Consider the following 21,648-nt stretch of genomic DNA (forward strand, 5'->3'; position numbering starts at 1 on the left):
AACATTTGTTCATAAAACTTCTCACAAGATATATAAAGCCTAATAGAATTTAAGAAAGAAAAACACTGATTAGAGAGATGAATGGGAGTAATTTGAGGATTTTAAATTTAGACATGGCTTCAGATCAGTGATATTCAGATAAGCAGATCCAGAAAAGTTCTTCAGGAAATTACAAGTTGACATCTTTTAGAATAAAATTTCTAGAGTGATTTCATAGTTTTCTAACAAGATATAATGTTTATTTTTACTTCATTATTCTTTCATCAAAAAATAGTGCCAATTTCTATACTTACTTTTTGGGTGAGCTTTTTTTCCATTGCCTTTTGTTTTGTTTTTATAATAGTATTGTGTATGGTAGATAGTCAGTGGTAAGACTGTCCTCTATAATCTGATAAAAAAGAACCACACTATAGTTTAGTGATAAAATTACTAATTAATTTATTCAGTTTTCAACCTCTATATCTCTTCCACTCAGTGCTCAGCACCTGGGAATTAAATGATAAGATTAAAATGAGGTAGGATGTGGAGTTAGAAGCCAGCTTCTTTGTTGTTTGTTTGATAAGTTAAAGTTGACTGCCATAGGGCTCTGAGTATTGGTATTGACTTGAATTTATACTTCCTACAAAGTATGAGGCAGGACAGGCATATTGCACTGAATATTGAGAGTTAAGAACAGTTAATTCCTCCATACTAGAGTCTCTTATTTCCCCATTCATTTAGAAAACTCCCAACCACAAAAGAGTTCTTAAGTTCGTTTCCCATCTAAAATCAACTTACCTGGTAAATGCTACTATGCCTGTAAAACTGTAGAAGTTACTATTTGAAATGATAAGTTGATGATTAATGCTGGATTATTCTTTCTTAGGACCCAATTCTTCGACGGTCTGGAATGTATACCGTAGCCATGGCTTATTGTGGCTCTGGTAACAACAAAGCTATTCGACGCCTGCTGCACGTTGCTGTAAGTATTCTTACCTTTCGTGGGAATGGGGTGGAAGGATACATTTGCAGATGGACAATAAGTATCTAGGTGACTGCAGCACACATACCATATGGCCACCCCCAATGTTCTCAGGTTCACATCCTCATTTACGGGACACAATAGGCCATAACCTAGCACTAGGCTCACTTTGCTTTTCAGAAGGATGGGATAACAGTATGTCAGTATGAATGGAATGTGTAGCTCACAAAAGCTATAATGCAGCTGAAATTATCTTAAGAAGTAGCTCTGAATTTTAAACTTTACCAAGCCTTAAAGGCTTCTAAGCTCTGAAATGAAATTCTGAGATGACCTTTTCTAAATTGAGGAAAGTCTTTTTTTTAATAATTACATGTGTTTTTATTTTTTTATTAATTTATTGTATGTATTTAAGGTGTGCAACATGATGTTTTTATATACATTGTGAGGGGAAAGACATTCTAATAAAGAAATAATATACTAATTAGGTCTAATTTACACTTGAATGATGTGGGCCTTTCATATCAGTTTAGTCAAATAATAAAATTCATGGTATAGTGTTACCATCTTAAACTTTTTCCCATAGGTAAGCGATGTTAATGATGATGTCAGGAGGGCAGCAGTAGAATCACTTGGCTTCATCCTATTCAGGTAATAATTTCTAACTTCCAATTCTGTTTATATGCCAATTCTTTTTGTAGTCAGTAACTAAATAGAAACTAAACATCTGAGGGATATATCTAGGTTCAGAGTGAAGATCATTTAACAATAAGATTACTACTATTCATCTAAAAAAAGAACAAAGTATGTCATAGGATTCTGAGAACCTATTTGAGAAGTAGTAAACTGGTTTAATTATTTTTGTTCATTTTTTGATAACATTCTGCTTATTCATTTAATTTAATTTTTAAAATCTAAACTATTTCAGTACTCTTCATGTATATTAGTAATTCATATGGGATGTTATCTCTTACACAGTTTTGTAAAGTTCTTGAAGCTCTAATAAAGAGCTTCAGGTACAGTAAAATAAGAAGTAATAGGCCTTGTTTAAATGCAAAAGGGTAAAAATTTTGCAGATTAAAAAAAATTATTTTAGATTTGCAGATGTGGAGATGCCTTTGGCAGTATAGTATAGTTGCATTTAAGAAGATACTATAAACCAATCTTCTTGGATTGACTCCTGGCTCAGCCTCTTACTAGCTGAGTGACTTTTGGCAAGTTACTCAACCTCTTTGAGCCTCAGTTTTCTCACCTTTAAAATGGGTATAATAATAGTGTGTATTTGAGAATATTATTTTTTTGACTGTTAAGCAAATTAATATATCTAATGTCCTTAGAACAGTGCCTGGTGCTAGTAAGCACTATCTAAGCATGTGTTAGTAGTGGTAATTACAGTAGTTGTAATTGTGGATGTTGGTAGTAGTACGTGTCATAGTATTTCTTCCAGTAGTTTTCATTACTGTCTGCTTAGCTCCAATCTCAAATATCGATTTCTTTTTACCTAAGGTACTTTATCTTAAAATACAACTAAAGAAATTTGAAAATACTTTTTCAGCACTATTTGGATACTGCCTGTTACAGTTTATTTGTGATGAAATTACACAATAAAAAAGTTCCCAAGGTACAAGTTAGGGGAGTCAAGTTTCTCAGGTCCTTTTAATCTCTAGAAGAGATTTTCTACCCCACGTTCCCTGGGGGTGAAAGTTTGTTATAAAAATTGTAATGTAGGGCCGGCCCGTGGCTCACTCGGTAGAGTGCGGTGCTGATAACACCAAGGCCCCGGGTTCGGATCCCATATACGGATGGCCGGTTCGCTCACTGGCTGAGTGTGGTGCTGACAACACCAAGTCAAGGGTTAAGATCCCCTTACCGGGTCGTCTTTGGGGGAAAAAAAAAAAAAAAAATTGTAATGTAATTTAACATGTATTTCTTGAACATCCACTCTGAACTAGTTACAGGATTCTCTTTGTAATATCCCAGATGAGAAGTCGTTCATTCATTGCAAACTGTAAAATGTTTTCTTCCTATTGAGGATAAAAATGTTGAAAAAACAGCGAAACATGGACCCATATAGCAGGCTACTAGGTTTCTCCTTACACGAGTTTTCTTGAATGAAGTTGTTCAGCCAAATACTAATTTCCTTCATTGTATTTTCCTGTGACCCTCATTTCTCCAACTTATTCACAAAAGCATTAGAGAGCCTTTATTAAATACTAATGACATAATATTTACCCAGATCTACTAGTCTGGAACCTTTGGAACAGGATATGTGAGTAGTTTTGTATGATTGTTTTTTATGTGACACTTTTCATAGAAATGTCAGGTGTACATTGGTACTTCTCCCAAGATCTGACAAAATGGTGTATAAGCTGTTCTGCATTTTTTCAAAAGATCTGCAACAGATTCCATACTTTTAATTTCTTGAATTCCATCTTTTTTTCTCTTTTTGGACATTAGATTATTTAGCCACTGACAGTCTTTTTGCACTTTTGCCAGTTTCTCCAAAATTTGTCAGCAGTGTCTCCATAATTACATCCACAAATTTCTTCTATTTAGGTAGGTCATTCATTTAGCTTTAAGACTTGGAATCATCTAAGGCAGCCAGTCTCTTCACCTGTTTTGCATTGTGATCTTTTTTTTTTTTTTTTAACCTTTCTGGTCTAAAAATCATTATTTCAGAGAGAAAAGATGGAAGCAAAATATAAGCTGAGTAGTTTCTGTTTTCTTCCTGTCATCTTTGGCATATCATTGCAGGGAAGCTATGACCCTAACTTTTCCTTATTCTTGCTCTAGAGTTTAGACACAATTAAAAAACAAACAAAAAAATGATTCATCATTGCCATCCAGGGTAGGTGTTTTTTTTTTTAGAATTTTTATTTGGAAGCTAAATAATTTTCATATGGAAAGTATATTCTTCCAGGCATACCCTAATTAACTGTCAGGTTGTGTAAAGTATTCTCTTACATTGTTTCCTTTCTTCATTGTCAGTGTTAATTATTCCTGTTGTCAGTAACTTTGTATTTCATATCAATATAAGTCAGTGGCCTGGTGTGTAAAGTCTGCTGCATAGAAAGTTGATGGCCTTTATGAAACTGTTTTTCTTATCTTTTTAATCTCATAGTGCATTGCTCTTTAATTAACAAAATTTATTTCTGCCCTTATAGTTCCTGTAGCTCACATGTGTGTTAAATTCCTAGTTTCAAATTCCTAGTTTCAGCAGCAGATGTCTCCTGTGAGTTGTTTTTAGGCTTTGCTGAGCTCTCTGCTACCTAAGATAGATCCATCTAATAAGTTCTTTTTAGGTGTATTAATTGGGCATGACTACTGAAAACATGTTAGTAAACACTTATTTGTACTTCAGCACGTAGGGTGAAATTTGTGTAAAATTCTCATGTGTATCATCTATATTCACAGGATAGTCCAGGGAGTTGTAGTATTTATACTGTTTTTTTCTTCTGATATTTGTGGATTGTTATTTGTTTATAATGCTTTGATAAAGGTAAAAAATTAAATTGAAAACTATTCTTACTAAGTTGAAATAAACCTAGTACACTAAGTGATTATTGGGCCCATTGTTATTTGTCTAGTTGGCAGATTATTATTATAAAACTGTACAGTATGTTGACTGAAACTTGGAGATGACTGAAACTTATTTGCAAGTGAATAGAATCTGAGTTATTTTAACTTTACACTGGAAAGGAAAATGAAGAAAGTCAAAAGAAGCATCGGTCCTTATATAATTATTGAAATTAAGTTGCTATAATGGCAAACAAGTTGGTGATCTTATATGGATGTTTCTTAACATTAGACAGTCTTGGAAGTCACTAGTTGCTATGACTTAGACTGTTACAACATAAAATTAAATATTGTTCAATGTGTACATTCACATGCTTTCAGATATAGATGGGTCTTGCAAGATGAGTGAGAGATTCTTGGTAGTGATATCTTTTAGACCACATAAAATGATTCCTTGAGTATAAAAATGTTGCATCATGATAGATCTTTATAATTCGAAGGAACCCCAGCAATCAACCAGTTACCACCAAATGCATGATTTATCTTTATAATATCTTCATTCACAATTTTATGTCACATTGTTACATGGTCTCTGTGTGCTGTTCTCTGTTTCTGCCTCAGTATCTTTGTGTTTATGTTCTAGGTGCTGTGATTTATCCTTACTTTATTTTTGTCTGTTTCATTCTTTTTTCTGCACCTTTGTTTTCCCCTCTTCATTAATTGACAATAATATGAAATAGAATGAAAGTAGGTTTTTAAAAAATTACACAGCTACAATCTATTCCTTTTCTGTGGAGGTAAGACCATTAAATAGTTTCTTTGTTCCCTTACGGGTGCTTAATACTGATATTTGCTTTCAAAGTATAGATTTCTTTGAAGTATTTATAAAATGGAAATGTCAGTTATATAGAGTAGTAAAAATTTGGGGCTATGTTATACTTTTTAAGAATTAGTTGATATTGGAGTTTCATTTTTTTTCCTAGAATATTCTGGAAATACTAGAATGATTTCTCATGAACTATAGGAATATATGTCAGTTAATTGTAAGAAAGGAATTTTTTTTTCAGGATTTGAAGCTAAATAGTCCATAGATATTATGGTTAACTTTGTAGGTGTGCATATGTTTATGTACATACACAAATTTATAGACAATACAGAGCATGTGGGAAGATAGTTACTCTGATTTAGATTATGGGTGGAGCTTTGGCAGTGTGGTTACAACTCTAGATTTTAGATTTCATGAAACTATTAGGTATGCTCTCAGATGCATAAAATATAGGATTTGAGATGCTGTCATAGAGATATCTGGAAAATAAAAAATTTAACAAGTGCCAAACCCATCATATTAGAGACTGGAACCAAAATAGAGAATTTTTTTTTATATGTAGCTGTACAAAATTTTTTTTTCATGGAGTAATTTTGTCCAAATGAGGAAAATTAGATAATCTTAATACTTAACTCTTAGTTTAAAGAGATGAATTATGTAGGACATAAAGCTCCTTATATAATTCTTAGTATATTTACATCTTGTTCATTATCTTACTCATCATTATATGTTAGATGAAAACTGTGCCAGTCTGCTATACATAACTGACTTGCTCTTCAGTTTTGTCGCCTTCATTTTCAGTTAGGAAAAGTGTACCTAGTAGAATGATTGATGAAGACTGAATGGTTGAACTTCGGAGCCTTATTGGGCTCTGGTACATGGCAGGATTAATTCCATTTCGAACTCCATGTTTTTTGAAGAACTTAGAGTTCTCTGTCATTGGATTCCGGAAGTAGATCTTACTGGAGCATTTTCTAAGAGTTCTTACTGTCTTTGTGGCCTGATAATTGCAGGTGATGTATCGGCCAAATGCATCCCGAAATGTCTTGTTGAAGAGGGTATAGACGAAAGGATTCACCCCTGAGGAAACATAACCTATCCACACAAATATCTCCAGAAGCATTTTGAGAGTAGTCTCGTTACAGGAATCACATAAAACTAAAGTTACATTTGTAATGAAAAAGGGACACCACATAAGCAAAAAGAGAAAAAACACAATCCCTAGGACCTTTGAGGCTCTCTGTTCGTTGGAAATGGTCTGCACTGACTTTTTTCCAACTGTGGACGTTCTTCGCATAAGTGTTTCATCACTTGAATTGGGCAGAGTTTTGTCCTTGTGAGAACCATCCAGCATTGCCACCTTTTCAGGTGATGAGCAAGGCGTTTTATCCCTTTGGAAAACTGTGGACACAGTCAACCATGTTAGGCGTTGAGGTGGCTTGTTTTTGACCAAGTAAGCTTTCTTCTGTAAAGCTTGGATAGTGAGAAAGTAGATGACAATCATGACTGCAAGAGGCATAAAGAAGGCAGCCAGTGAGCCAAAGAGCATGAAATTGCCAAAGCGTTCCTTTGTCAGCACGCAAGTGATATTATTTGGGTTATCCACATCATTCTCTATCCCTTTAACAGGGATTGGAATGGCAATACCTAAAGAAGAGGAAACAAGATAAATTGAGTAATTTTTAGGACCTATAACTCTTAGATTAAGTCCTTTTAGATTTTATCCTAGTAACTTTATGCTGGTTATTGCATTACTAATAATTCCTGGGACCCATGCAGAATCTGTCCAAACATTGTCATTGGAAGTTTTTACAAATAGAACCTAAGTAAGCAAATCTGGTTTTCAAACAAAGAGATTGATTAGTGATTTCAGGTTGATAATGAAAGCTTCCCTAAATCTATAGTATGTCCGTGATATAGTAGGGAATGTGTTCCTCATTATCTGTTTTTGTTTTTTCATCTATCCTAAATTAAGGAAAAGGAATTCAGAAGAAAATCTTCTTTTATCTTAATATCCAATGTAGTTGATCTAGAGAGACATCAGAGTATATTCATTTAGTATCTTAATTCTGAATAGATATCTATTTTATTATCTTTGAGGTTATACAGTTTAATTTAATAGAATGTTTTATCTTTTGATATTTTTGAATCTCTTTTAATCCTTTTCTTAACAAAAATAATAATAATAAACCCCTTAGTTTTCCATAGGGGAAAATAAACTAAGGGGTTTATTTTTTTAATGCTACTTAAAAATTTGAGAGCATGCAGATTGTGAAATTTATTTTCAAAATTTAAAGTTCCTCTAATAGGTATAAAAGAAGTGTACCTCATGCTAATTTTCTAATACAATGTTTTGAGTACCAGGAAGTAGATATTTAAATATCTTATGCTTAGTGAAGTAGTTTATTAGACAAATAACATGAAGGGTTAGTCTGACTCTTTTGCCTTTGAAAGAGCAGACATTTTTTAAATATCTGAATTAATTGATCTTTAGAAACCACTAGAATCCCTTTGTTGTTCTATGAATCCAAAAGCACTCCATCAACTGCACAGCCTTTTCATGGTAGCTAAAGAACCCTTGACAAGAATATTTTCTTCAAACCCTTTCTAATGAAAGGGCTTTTCTGCTTTTCCTCACGTGCACCACCAGAAAGAAGATTCTTTGTACTTGTTATTCTACACTAGGGGTCAGCATACTACAGGCTGCAAGCCCAAAGTATTTACTGTCTTGCCCTTTACAGAAAAAGTTTGCTCACCTCTGCTCTACCCTGTTACTTCCAGGTCACCTTCCTACTGTTCTTTCTCCCCCAAAACACTTCCCTTTGATGTCTAATCTATTTATAATGCTCTCTTCTTCACCCCAGTCAGGTACCAACCTTCAGGACATTTCTCCATCTTTCTCAGTGGTTTAGTACCTTTCCATAGTGTTCCTCTCCACTGCTTCATTGCCATCATCTTCCATGACTTCATCCCATTGATGACCCTTCTAATACCTTAATTTTATGTTTCTTGAACTTCTCAATTGTATTATTATTTGCACTCCTGAAAATATTCATATGTCTACTTACTCCTATCTAAAATTGTGAACTCTGATATTTTCCTTCCTTGTCCTACTACTCTTCAGTACTGGAGAACTTCTTGTTACTGTTATCTTGACTTCTAGTACATGCATCCTTCTCTATTTTCACATTCCATTAAACCCCCATCCTCCTGTCAAGATTCACATTACCTTCACGTCCAGCTTGTTGGTCAATTACTTTTAGGTTTTCACTTATACTTTTTATACCCTTATCCTCTTATCTTTCATATTTACTGTTACCAGGTGTTATCTAGGATAATTATAAATCTAAAAGAAGAAAATGAGCTCCCTTTAGCACTTTGTAAAATTTCAAAACTGAACTTACACTGTCATCTGCATCTTCTTTTTTTTCAAAATTACTAAATTGTGATTGTTTCTACAAAACAAAGTGTGATGAAGTGAAAAGAGTATTGATCTTGGCCTTGGTGCTGAAAAGCTGTAAGAGTCCTCAAGTCAAATACAGTCATACATTACTTACCGAAAGAAGTGCATCTTTAGGTGATTACATCAATGTGCAAACATCATAGAGTGTCCTTACACAAATCTGGATGGTATAGCCTACTACTCACCTAAGCTATGTGGTATAGCCTATTGCGCCTAAGCTAAAAACCTGTGCAGCGTGTTACTGTACTAAATACAGTTGGCAATTACAATGGTAGGTACTTTTGTATCTAAACATAGAAAAGGTACAGTAAAAATATGTAATAAAAAATAAAAAATGGTACACTTCTCTAGAGCACTGACCATGTATGGAGATTGCAGGACTGGAAGTTGCTCTGGGTGAGTCAGTGAATGAGTGGTAAGTTAATGTGAAGGCCTAGGGCATTACTATCCATTACTGTAGACTTTATAAACACTGTACACTTAGGCTGCACCAAATTTATTTTGAAAATAAAGTAATTGCACCATTATGTTACATCCATCAGCTACGACGTCACTGAGCGATAGGAATTTTTCAACTCCATTGTAATCCATTGTCGTATATGTGGTCAGTCGTTGACCAAAACATCATTATGTGTCACATGACTATGTTTAAAACCTCTGGGTTTCTTTTTTCTCATCTATAAAAGTAGTAAATTTCTAAGGTCCCTTCTAAATTTATAAATATGGATTCTTCCTTTTTTTCTTTTTCCTCCTACACACACTTATCTCTTTGTATTAGTGTAATTTGTTTATATATCTGTCTTCCTTGAATGCAGAACTTCTTTTTCTTATTTGTCTGTGTATTCTTCATACCTAGCATATTATAGACGCTCAAAATTTGATCAATTAATAAACTCATGTTATCCAGCCTTAATTTAAATGTTACCTCTACCAACAGGCTGTTTACCTTATTGGCTTGATCTTATTCCACAGTTTCTAATTTTAATTATTCTTAAGGGTCCATTTCTCTTTTTTTTCCCTGCCTCTGCGCTATTCCCCCCACCCTACCCCAATACACACACCTCACATACTCTTCCTTTCCCTCTCCCTCATTGCAATGAACTAACCAAAAGATGTGGGTCATTTGACATGGATGATTTTGTAAATTGTCACCCATTGTCTCCTGTCCTTTTTTAACTTCTTTTTGGGGGGCCTGTTCTGCTCTGTCAGTTAGCCTCTGTCCACCCTAAGCTGTCCTTATCTCACTGCTTGCAAATCTCTCCATTCTGAATAGACTTTTCTTTGATCCTTCTTTCCTCCCATGCCAGAGTAGTAACACACCTTGCCTTTACCTCCAAACTTTCAAAGGAGGTGGCCTTGGTATCATTATTTGGGGAATATACAGGTCAATTTTCAGTATCTTGCTTTTGTGTTTTTGTCTCAGTGTTCTTACTCTGCTTAGAAAGAATTAAATATTTTTCTTGCCTTCCTTTTAGCATTTCAGGTCTCTTACTTTTTTTTCCTCTTTGAAATTTTTTTTTACTAGGAAGGAGGGAATCTGCTGGTCAGGTCATTGTAATTGTTCTGAATCTGTTTGTTTTTCTGATATGAACTTATAAGAACTTTGAGTAATTTATTCTATTCTTCATGCTTAGATACTCTATTATAGCAACTGTCTTTGAGCATTAAAGATGGACAGAGAGACATAAAACAGTTCAGAAGAAATGTGGTTTCTTTTTATAAATCATTTCTTTTGTTTTCTTTTGGTGGCTTGCCAGTACAGGTAACCAAACCCTTAACCGTGGTGTTACAAGGCCGCACTCTAACCAAACCAACTAGCCTGCCCTATAAATCATTTCCGAATGTCAGTTTAACATATTTTCTTTGCATCTTTCTTAAAACTTTTAGCTAAATGTATTCAAAACACTTACACAGACACTTAACCATTTTTAATCTGTGCACGTATTGAAACATTGGCTTCTAAAATGAATTTATGATCTTTGATACCTGCCTACAAAATGTTTAGGTTGGTTGTTTTTTCTCTTTTCCTGTTTATCTTCTTAGATGTGATTTAAGATGCATTTCATTTTTTGTTACTTTTATGTAATTGCGGGATTCTGCATGCTAGCTAGACCTTATGATTTACTGACAAATATGAAAACTGTTTTTAGGTGTAACATTCCTGCATATCAGAATCAAAGTAGGAAGATATCTCAATGAACACTGTAGAAATGGTTCTTTCTGAGAACATGAACTTTGCTGCTACTTTCTACTTTTTCCTGATAGAAGCTACGTGATGAACTTAATGACATAAGGATCTTGTATTGGTATATCAGTACACTTCCTTAACCTCTTATTTCATGGCCTACCAGACCTGGTATTCTCCTAGCCAAATGGAACCAAAGGCTATACACACCACCCATACTCTGGCATTCCCCACCTACCTATTGAAATTAACCACACCACTGTAATCTTGATGAATGCTGTAGTTCGTGAGTTAAATTGATTGGCCTGGATTGGCTTTTTGATGGCTATGTAACGATCCACTGAAATAGCACAGAGATGCATGATGGATGCAGTTGAAAAGAGAACATCAAGAAATAACCAGGCAGGACATAGAACGAGTGGGAGGGGCCACATAGCCTCTGAAAGATAGAAAAAGAAAACAAAAAAAATTTTCTCCTGCAAAATGGCAACCTTCGGTGTACAGTTTCTTTTTAAGTAATTTATAACCTTTTTCATTATTCATCTGAAATTTTACGGCTTAACCTCTACAAGATAATGTTTAATTTCAGATAATGGAGACAATAATATTAAATACAATGTTTCTGTAGATGGTAACTTTTAAATAAATTTTCTGTTTTATATTAGTAGTTATAACCTTTTTCTAAGTCAGCATCAATTTAGTATTTTTGCATTATTTCAATCTTTGCTCTTTTGTTGATTCCTTTTGTGATCTTTTAACAATTTATACAATATTGCAACTGGAACTTAACCTTGCTAATAAAATAAAATTTATTTTTAAGTTGCTATTATATAAAAAGAAAACATTTTTCCATATGGAGGAGGCAATATAATATGTCAAAAAACATATTACAGTGGGAGTCTCCGGAAGGCCTGGGTTTTTGGCTCACATCTAGTGATGACTAGCAGCATAATAATGTTTATAGCAAACTCTCATTTGGTGAAATAATTAAAGGAATAGTTTTTGAATAAATATTCCAAAAAGAATGGCTTCAGATTATCCTGAAGAAAAGTGGATTGTTATCCTTCCATATTCTATCCTTTATAAACTCCAAGCATGAAATAAGCAATACATACTTTGGGTTTTAAAAGAAGATCTCAGGGTTAGACATAGTATTTAATTCACTTAACAAACTTATAAAATGCTTACTGTGTACCTCATATGGTGTTAATAAGCACTTTAGAATCATTAACTGTTTTTAAAATTTCAGGTTTGGATGTGGTATTGAATATTCTACATAGTTTTCCAATAAATTTACATAGGTGTTCATACATATGTGGATTTAACACATTATGCATTATATATATACCCACTACATACATGTTTATAGTTTCGAAGCAACTAAAATTTGTTTTAGGGTTCCCCCTAGAATATTTCAGTTAGAATTCATTTTACAAAAAAATTTATATACATATAAATGTACGAGAATACTTCAAAAAGTTTATGGACTCATATTATTTGTCAGTTATATTTTTGCACAAACTTTTTGAAGTACTCTCATGTATAGATTTTAGTACTTGTTATAAAAGCAGATTATTCTTGTAGAGAAAAAATATCATGCATATGAGATTATCTAAGTCCCTTTTATGGTTTGATTTTAGTATGTACATTGATAGAACGTAAACTGCTCTTCTTCAGGTATATCTGGCTTTGAAAGGTATAAAGTGATTAGAATAATTGAAGGAAAACCAAGATAACCATCTCAGGATTGCAAGACTCTGAAGAGATCCTTCAATTGTGAACTGTTTAAATTTAAGGAGCCTGGGGTTGGAGAGAGGTTAGAATCCCAGACCAAAAAAAGACCATACATAATTTAGGGAAAGAGTTTTTAGACAGACTTGAATATATTATTTTCAGGATTTAAATAGGATTTCAGTGAAAGGTATTTGTACACTTTACCCAGAAGGTAGCAAGGCTGATAAATCCACTTTTTGGTGCCTTCTGTTTCCAGAGTTGGTATATGGCATTTTTAATAGGAATATTAAAATATTTATTCTTAGCAACAAAATGACAAATAATATTGAAATGAATTTTTATTCAAAAATGATAAATGGCAGCTTCCAGGTGGCACATGCATCCAGGTGCTGAGAGGGTGGTGCACCCCAGCTCCAGGGGAACAGAACTCTTATGCCCTTCCAGATCTTGCTCTATATTTGTACCTCTTCATCTGGCTGTTCCTTTATAATAAACTGGTTAATTTTTTTTTTAAAAAGAGGGTAAATGATTGCTTGGTACATGGTTCCATGTTTAGCAGCTTCTTGAAAAGGAATTAAAGCATTTGGTGGAAGGACTCATTAATACTTTTAAGTGAATTAAATTGGAGATGGGAAGGGATGGAGGTGGTTATAGATTCATTGAGCTCAAGGGACCTTAGAGAAACTGCAGATTTTGCATTCAGGTACAGTTGAGTCTTTGGATGTGGGGGAAGGGAGAGGAGGCATTTGTTTATCAAAACTGAATTGTTAGTTTAAAGTGTTCCTTAGAACCTTGATACTAAACTGTGTTCTTCAGATCAGTGAGAGTATCAGCATCACCTGGAAATTTGCTGTATTAGAAATGCAAGCTCCTGGGTCCTATCCCAGACCTACTGTATCAGACTCTGAAGTTATACAAGATCCCCAGGTGATTTGTGTGCAAATTAATGTTTGAGATGCAGCTCTTTGGAAGACTATCTGGGAAAGATTGTGTCTGAGTCTTAATAGATGCCCTAGGTTTGCTGGTATAGGATAGGCATTCAATACTTCATAGAAAGGAATTTATGGAAGGCCTTTCAAAATAAACAAAGAAATAAAGTATGGCAGAGAATCCTGTGTTTAGAGAATCTAGTCAGTTGGATTTTCTCCGTCTTAGCCATAGCATTCAGATTTTCTGTTGATTAGTGGAAAGGAACCGTGAACAAAGGCAGCAATGCGTTCTTCTGCCTAAGCTTAAAAGCAAACTAACAGTCTAAGTAGAGAGAAAAGAATCACACACAATTGAGAGAGTTTGCAGTGGAAACTACTTAAAGCGAAGCTACATTCTAAACTGACCTAAAGTTCTTGATTTAGGGCTATGAGTAAGGAGGTAGAAAGATACTCTAGTCTAGAGCTATAACCAGAAATGCTGATCATGGTTAAGGGTTAAAAAGGCAGATAAGTATTGTGTTGTAGCTTAGATTTCCTTTCTTTAGGTACATGCTCTCTCTGTATTACCTTCTTAAATGTTTTGCTAATAATTTATAACTTGCCTATTTAACTATTCTAATTATACTTTTGAAAATTAAGATCTGGAAAATTCTAGTCATAAATCTAGTAGCCCAGAGCAGGAAGCAACAAGAGAACTCATGTAAAAAGTACATGTCTTTGAATTCCACTGTCTGACCCACGTACTCCTAATTGTGAGCTAGTAGGGAAAGCTTTTTAGTGCTGATTTAATTAAGGCTGCAAAGCCTTGTTACCCTCACTTTCCAACAGAATGAATTTATTTATAAACTCCTATTTTGGAATAGAAAGTAGGAATTAAAATTAATGTAGATGACTAGAATTTTCTTGTTTCAGTCAGTGCTGTCTTATTGCTAATAGTAGAAACATTAAGACGTGATATAGAATTTTTTTTTTTTTTTTTATAAAGATGACTGGTAAGGGGATCTTAACCCTTGGCTTGGTGTTGTCAGCACCACGCCCAGCCAGTGAGTGAACCGGCCATCCCTATATAGGATCTGAACCCGTGGCCTTGGTGTTATCAGCACCGCACTCTCCTGAGTGAGCCACAGGCCGGCCCTAGAATTTTTTTTTTAAGAAAGAATGAGACTATGAGCTTTAAGACTGAGAGATGGATCTTTATGATTCTGAGCCTTTATGATTTCACGTTTCATGAAATACTAGTGAATAGACTTTTTATGAAACTAACATAAAAGTAACATAATGAATTAAATAATAGAAATCTTTTATACAAAGCAAATAGAAAAAAAAGGCTTGTGTAATTTCTTAAGAGATTCAGGTAATCTAAGAATTTATGGAAATTAAAAATAGTACTTTTCTTCACCAGATAAAATGAAACAATTTTCATTCTAAAATTGTTTTTCAGTTAATATTAATTTGGTAGGCTCAAAGTTAGAAAAGTTTCTATGTAGAACAACTGAATAAAAGTTAAGTTGGTATGGTAGATAGTTTTACTATTCTAAAACTTTTATGTTGTTTTTATTAGGAGTTTTAATTTGTTTCAAGGATTTGTGATTATAATAATTTCTTGTAATGTATTACGTCCAATTTATTTCCATAAAGACTAGAGACATTATTTAAAATTTGAAGTAATCAAGTAAAAAAGGTACAAATTTAAATAAAAAGAAAATTGTGTCTAGGAGTCAGTCTGAGAGGAATAAGCTATCAGGTACATGAACTAAATTACTGCTGTTCTGGGGCTCTAAATATGACTCCTTCATAAACATTAGGAGAGAAAGGAGAAAACATTTAAGTTATTTATTTATTGTCCCACCCAAAAAAGCATACAAAATTTCTCTAAAAAACAAATCCTATTTTCCATCTCCTTCTCCTACCCACTTCTGAATCAAACTTAGAGGAATTAATTTCAATGAGTTTTGAATAATGGCATTCTGTGGGTTCTTGAAATAATTACAGACTGAATATTATAGGAGCAACTGTTAAAAGAACAAAACAAGTCTTAGATGGGTCTTGGATTATGGACTTAGTTATTTAATTATCTAAATAATATTAGCCCAACTATTTTGTTGTTTTAAATGAAGACTGTATGCTTTAAATACCCCCATAGATAAGGGTTGGTAGAATTACATAAATTTCTGCTTGTCACCCGGACAAGGTTCAGTATCTTCATAGGCATGGACCTAGATCTAATACCTTCCTCAGGAAAGAGGTCTGGCAGTTATCTCAAGGATTCATGCAAGTATTGCTTGAAACCCAAGTATTCAGTAGAACTTAATATGAAATATAATTGGAAAAAAAAAAAAAAACGAGTTCTTCCTAGTGCCTAGAAAAAATTCTGGGACACTCTTGTTTATTTAAGATATGCCAAATATTACAGTTTTGGTTGGTAGAATCTCTCCACTTACATTTGAGAGAGCAGAGTAAGACTGTGAATTCTAAAGTCAGTCCTCTTGGGTTCATATCATGTCTCTGCAACTTATTTTGTGACCTTGGACAAATTACGTATCCCTCTGTTCTTACGTTCTCTGTAAAATGGGGATAATATTACCTGCTTTATAGGGTTTATAGGGTTGAGGATTAAATGCAGTAATACATGTGAAGTGTTTACAGCTGTGTCTGGCATAGAGCATGCACTCAATAAATGTTAGTTCTTATTTACTATTGTTGTTTGACCGAAACTAGCCAACTAACCCAGCCATGAAAACACTCTTAAGACTGCTTAGGAACAATAAGCCAAATTATCAGTAGGAAATAAGTGTTTGTCTTTCTGCCTGCTATAGCGAGAGTACATGTATCCAGTTGAATTTAAAGCTGTACTTGCAGGGAGGAAAATAGAATGAGAACATGTTTAACTCTAACTTTAACTTAAATTTGTCACGAAAGTGTCTTTTATAAAAGTTGAATTTTGACTGCTACTGATTGTATATATGGCACAGAAATGTAAATAACCCATATGCATTGCAATTGGGCTGTGCCTGGGTTTTTTGTTTATTTTTGGTTTTGTTTTGGGGGTTTTTTTTTGTTTTTGCTCTTTTTTTTTTTTTTTTTTTTTGCTTTCTTTTTAATTAGTACAAAAACCTAATGTTTTTAATCAGAAACTCCATGTCTTGATGAGATAGACTCATTTCATCTGAAACCTGCTTACCCTTTGGACAAGTTTTTTGTTTGGAAAACCAAGTTATATATCATTTGTTCAGAAAATAATTAGCATCAATCTATAATTCTAGGGCCTAAAATATTTCCCTTTTCAGAATTTAAAAGATTGTATTTTAAAAGCCATTCCAAGACCTGTAGAGTTCACAGAGATACATAGTTCATGAACTTATTGGAAAAGGACAAATCCTAAATAATAGCTCTTACGTGCAAAAGGGACACAGTTTTCAAATACACAATTTTTAAATCTCAAATTCTAATTCTTCTGTCTTTATCTTTCAGAAAAGAGAGACATAATTCAGTATTTAAATGTCGTTATGAAGCTTCTGTTTTGTTTTTGTTGTTTTTCTACTACATTTGAGCATTTGAGGTATTCTGGTAAATGTTTTAAGCAGTTTAATACTTAGGAAAGTTTTTCTTTGATTTTTTAAATTTCTGCTTTCCAAAAAAGTGCCCTCAATTGCTTTGCTCCCCCGTTTCACTGTGTAGTAGCATTTCACTGTATAAATGAGTAACTGACTTTTTTTTTTTTAATGCTATACAAGTGTTTCATCTCTGGTTAGACTCACATCTCAATTAAATCACATGTTTAGATTGCATACTATATACATTAATGCCTACCAGTTATTAGTGTCTGTAACATGCTGGGCCCTACTTGACAATCTCATTTCCAATGTAAAATTTAACATGCCCAGGGCTGGCGCATGGCTCACTTGGGAGAGTGTGGTGCTGATAACATCAAGGCCATGGGTTCCGATCCCTATGTGGGAATGGCTGGTTTGCTCACTTGGGAGAGCGTGTTGTTGACAACACCAAGTCAAGGTTTAAGATCCCCTTACCAGTCACCTTTAAAAAATAATAATAATTTAACATGCCCATTTTACAGAAAAGGTGATTGTACTTTGAGATATTAGGTGACTTGCCTAAAAGCCAACACAAGAGAACCAGAGTTAAAACCCTGGAGTGTCTCGCTTCAAACACCCATCTTTCAGCCATTTTACACACCTTCTTTCAACTGTACCATAGATTCTGTTTTCATTTACGGATCATGAGGCATGGGCTAAAACTTAAGTTATAAGTAAGTCAGTAATGCCCAGTGGATGACCAAATGCCATATTTTTTTCTGTTACATTTAAAATTATTTATTTAATGAGAAAAGGAAAAGTTTAGCAAAGTTCTTAAATGGTGAACATCCTGTCTTTTTTAATATCAGCATAAAATGTTATGTTTTCTTCCTGCTCAAGTGTTTCTAACATAGGAATTTTCAAGCCTTATGTTATAAACTACTGATTTGTGATCATAGATTTTAGGAGTTATGGACAAGTAAAAACTAAAGCTGTAAAGATGGAGTTCGGTGTTCCCAGTTATGAAGAAATGGCAGAAAATTTGACGTAGCATAACTCGTTTGAGAGACAGTGTTGTGCCAGAGTTATCATAGTATTGGTAAAATAGAAATTTAAGCAATATATAATTAAATATAATACAAATCAATGGTTAAATAAAATATTCCTTAGTGTAAGCGTACAAGAGCCACTTTTTTATTTTACTGCTCTCTTTTTTTAAACTTTTAAATTAGAATATTAGCTAGTATAATGTTTCTGTATTACTTCCATTGAATTTCCCTGAGATAGCTAAAATTGCTCATGGTAGTGGTTAAACTTTTATGATTATGATATCAGAGGTAATTTTGTTTGTACAGACTTCAGAAGTTGTGAAGATTATCCTTATAATAAAAGAAAAATATGTAAAGTCTACATCTGCCTTTTAAAGTTATCAGAAGTTCTTATAAGTGCATTAGCTTAGAAAGTCTTAGTATCTATTAACATGTGAAAGGCTGTAAAAAAAAAACTTGGTATTTGAAATCAAGTCCCCATTTATAATATGTGCAGTTCCCAGTTATAAATGCATCCTCTGAAGCTTTTTAGAGAGCAGCATGCATTTTTTCATATACTTTCACATAAAAATAGAATTGTGTTAAATAATGAATTAATGCAATAATATTTTTAAAAGTGGTTAAATTCCCAGATTAGTTCATTTTTTAAAAATCTAACCCCACTATACAGCTTAATTACTGATAGTGAAAGTGTTTGAGGCTATGATTTTTTTCTATAATTAAAAATTAAAACATTTGAAAGAATGAAATATTATAAACATATATACCATAACTATTTAAGACATGCATACAAAAACATTCTATAAAAATGTTAACATATGTTGGGTTTTTCCTAACTTTTATTGCTAAGAATTTTTATGGCACCAAAATAAGCTTAAAATTGTCAGCTGCTGGATACCTACTATTTTCCTACAGAATATATGGAATTATGTCTGTTATTTGTTTTGTATTTTGTCAGCTCACTTTAATACTATGGAACTTTGCCTTTAAAATTTCTTAACTAAAAAAAAAAAACAGATTCCTTAAGTATTTAGCTGATAATTTAAGTACCTATGGTAGTATTTTGCATATAGTAGATGTTTGATATTTATGGACTCAAGGATTTTAAAGTTAAAGTTCACTTCTGCATAACTTACTCAGTTTCATTTATTCAACATGACATATCAATTAAATTTTATGGTAACACGAGATAAGTATTTTGACATTTTCTGTATGCCTAGCAAAGCACTGTTTGAGCAGTATGATTTTACACTTTAAGCTGCTATTATGTGTATGGAGATGGGAGCTTGAATCATGTGCCTATACAATGTTTACCCAATATGCATGTATATATATACCTGCATAATCCTTATTTACTTTATTTCTTTTAAATTTTATTCAGAATTAAGGTTGTTTAGTTACTCCATATCAGTCAGATTTCTTACTTTTCATGGTTACATATAGCATTAGATTATTCAAAAGATTACAAATATATAAAAGGGAGGGATAGATGGACAATATTAATGATCAGAGAGTTTGATTAAAGTGGTAAAACCTTATTCATTATTGCTTGTCCTGCCTCAGAATTTTCTTGAGCCCTCTTAATTCATCGATAGAATTATTTGTGTTTACCCAAATTTTATAACTAGAGATATGCATAAATAAGAAACTACTTATGTCTATTCTAATATCATTATTGTTTTTATTCTAACAAATTAAGACTTCAGTGTCTTAACTACATTTTTTACTAAACTAGTAACTCAGGTTTTATTAATCTAGAGGTCTGTCAAGAACACAGATGGTCAGATATAAAAAATTAAACAGATGGATCATCTCTTTGGACACTGTGAGGCCCAGACCTTTTCCTTCAGTAACATAATTTTTTCTTAACATGACGTGTATGTAGGAATTGTGTTCAAGTTTAAAGTAAACAAACTTACAAAAAAAACCAAGAATTTTTTAGAACAATTCCAATTTTAAATTGGGATTTAGCAATTTAAATTGGAATTTAGTGATTCAAAGACCTTATTATTAATAATTAACCCAGCACATACCTGTCACAGGGAGTGTCCTACTTATTGCTTTGTTAAGGAAAATAAAAAGTGTCCATGATAGAAAAGTTAAAGTATATAAGTCTATTCACTATTAATTGTTAGGTAATGTATGCAGAATCTATGAATATTGCTAACTTGAATGACTTTTTAAGTGATTTTTATTAGATGGCTGAGGAGGGAGTAACATTGTTTCCAAAAAATTATTTTTTGCTCTTTAAAACTGATTATCAACCACAGAAAATGATGAAAATGGAGGACTGTTTATTTGTATCTTTAAGTAGTCCAAGTCCATCTTTTATTTCAAGGAAAATAAAGATTAAATGAGTGTCCACCTCTTTAATAGTATATCATAGTTGTGTGGTTTGATGGCAGGAACAAAGTGAAATACTTACCAAACATTATTGTCAAGAGGGCAATCGGCATCACAAACAATCCAACCAGCAAATCAGCAACTGCCAGGGACATTAGAAAGTAATTGGTTGCATATTGCAGCTTTTTCTCCAATGAAACAGCCAGAATAACAAGGATGTTTCCACCAATTGTTGGTATTATCACCATGAGTATCAGAAGAGCTGCCCAGTGCAGTTTATTTCCGTGTTCCTCAACAGTCTGTTTCATTTCCTCTGGTGTTGATTCTGTCTGTAATCCAGACTGGTTAGAAGAGAGTAAGTTATCAGATGTGCTCTGTAACATGTGCTCAGAAATTGTGCTTTGTTCCGACATTCTATAAGAGAGAGCCGTATGCTGTTATTCGTGATTTGGTCCAGTTCCAGACAATGGTCAGCATGGTCAGTAGCTAAGCTGGTCATCTACTTTTTTAAGGAATTGTACCCATGCCAAACACTCAAAGCCAAAGTTGACTCCTTCCTTTAAAACAAAATTCAAGGTCTGTAAAATGAGAGCGTGCATATGTCTGTTCATATTTGTACATAAGACCGCCAAGTATTTAGTATTTTCTAGAGGCTTAGATTTCGGAAGGCTCCGTGAAAGAAACTGATAGCTGTGAAAAATAAGCTATTTATTAATTTCTCATTTTTTGTTTGTTTTGCTGTAGTTGTAGACTCATGTTTGAACTTCAATGCCACAGAGTTCCCCCTAGATACAAAATATTTAGATTGCATTATTTTATTTCCGAAAAGCAATAAAAAACACTTGAACTTAGTAGTCCCTCCCTTCTAAATAGGTCTGTTTTGCGTTCGTGACAGTGCAGCCAATTCCCACAGAAATATCATATTCCTGATATGCCTCAATTAATGAAATAAGTACATTAATTTTTTCAGTGGTTATAATGACAAGCTAGATGTTTCCTGACCCTTTAATATCTGTTTACCTTTCCTTTGAGTACATACAGAACTGTGGAAAAGCCCAAACACTAAATAATTCTGACTAGAACTTTCAGTACACACTGACCATCCACCTAGA

The 21,648-nt window shown here is 33.4% G+C and overlaps 2 protein-coding genes across 4 annotated transcripts in view; one reads left to right on the forward strand and one right to left on the reverse strand.

Annotated features, from left to right (window-relative positions):
* Positions 1–21,648, forward strand: part of PSMD1 (proteasome 26S subunit, non-ATPase 1) — a 92,267-nt gene that overhangs the window by 29,832 nt on the left and 40,787 nt on the right. For all 3 annotated transcript variants that reach the window (XM_063104422.1, XM_063104413.1, XM_063104428.1), the window contains 2 exons: positions 866–961; positions 1,545–1,609. In XM_063104422.1, coding sequence (XP_062960492.1) covers positions 866–961; positions 1,545–1,609 — 161 coding nt within the window. The remainder of the gene's footprint in view (positions 1–865; positions 962–1,544; positions 1,610–21,648) is intronic.
* Positions 6,055–20,958, reverse strand: HTR2B (5-hydroxytryptamine receptor 2B). Its single transcript, XM_063078743.1, has 3 exons — positions 20,619–20,958; positions 11,187–11,387; positions 6,055–6,947 (listed from the first exon to the last, which is right to left on the reverse strand). Exons 1-3 carry the CDS (start codon positions 20,947–20,949, stop codon positions 6,055–6,057), a joined length of 1,425 nt encoding a protein of 474 aa, XP_062934813.1. The 5' UTR covers positions 20,950–20,958.

This window comes from Cynocephalus volans, chromosome 1 (assembly GCF_027409185.1).
Source record: "Cynocephalus volans isolate mCynVol1 chromosome 1, mCynVol1.pri, whole genome shotgun sequence".
NCBI classification, from domain to species: Eukaryota; Metazoa; Chordata; class Mammalia; order Dermoptera; family Cynocephalidae; genus Cynocephalus; species Cynocephalus volans.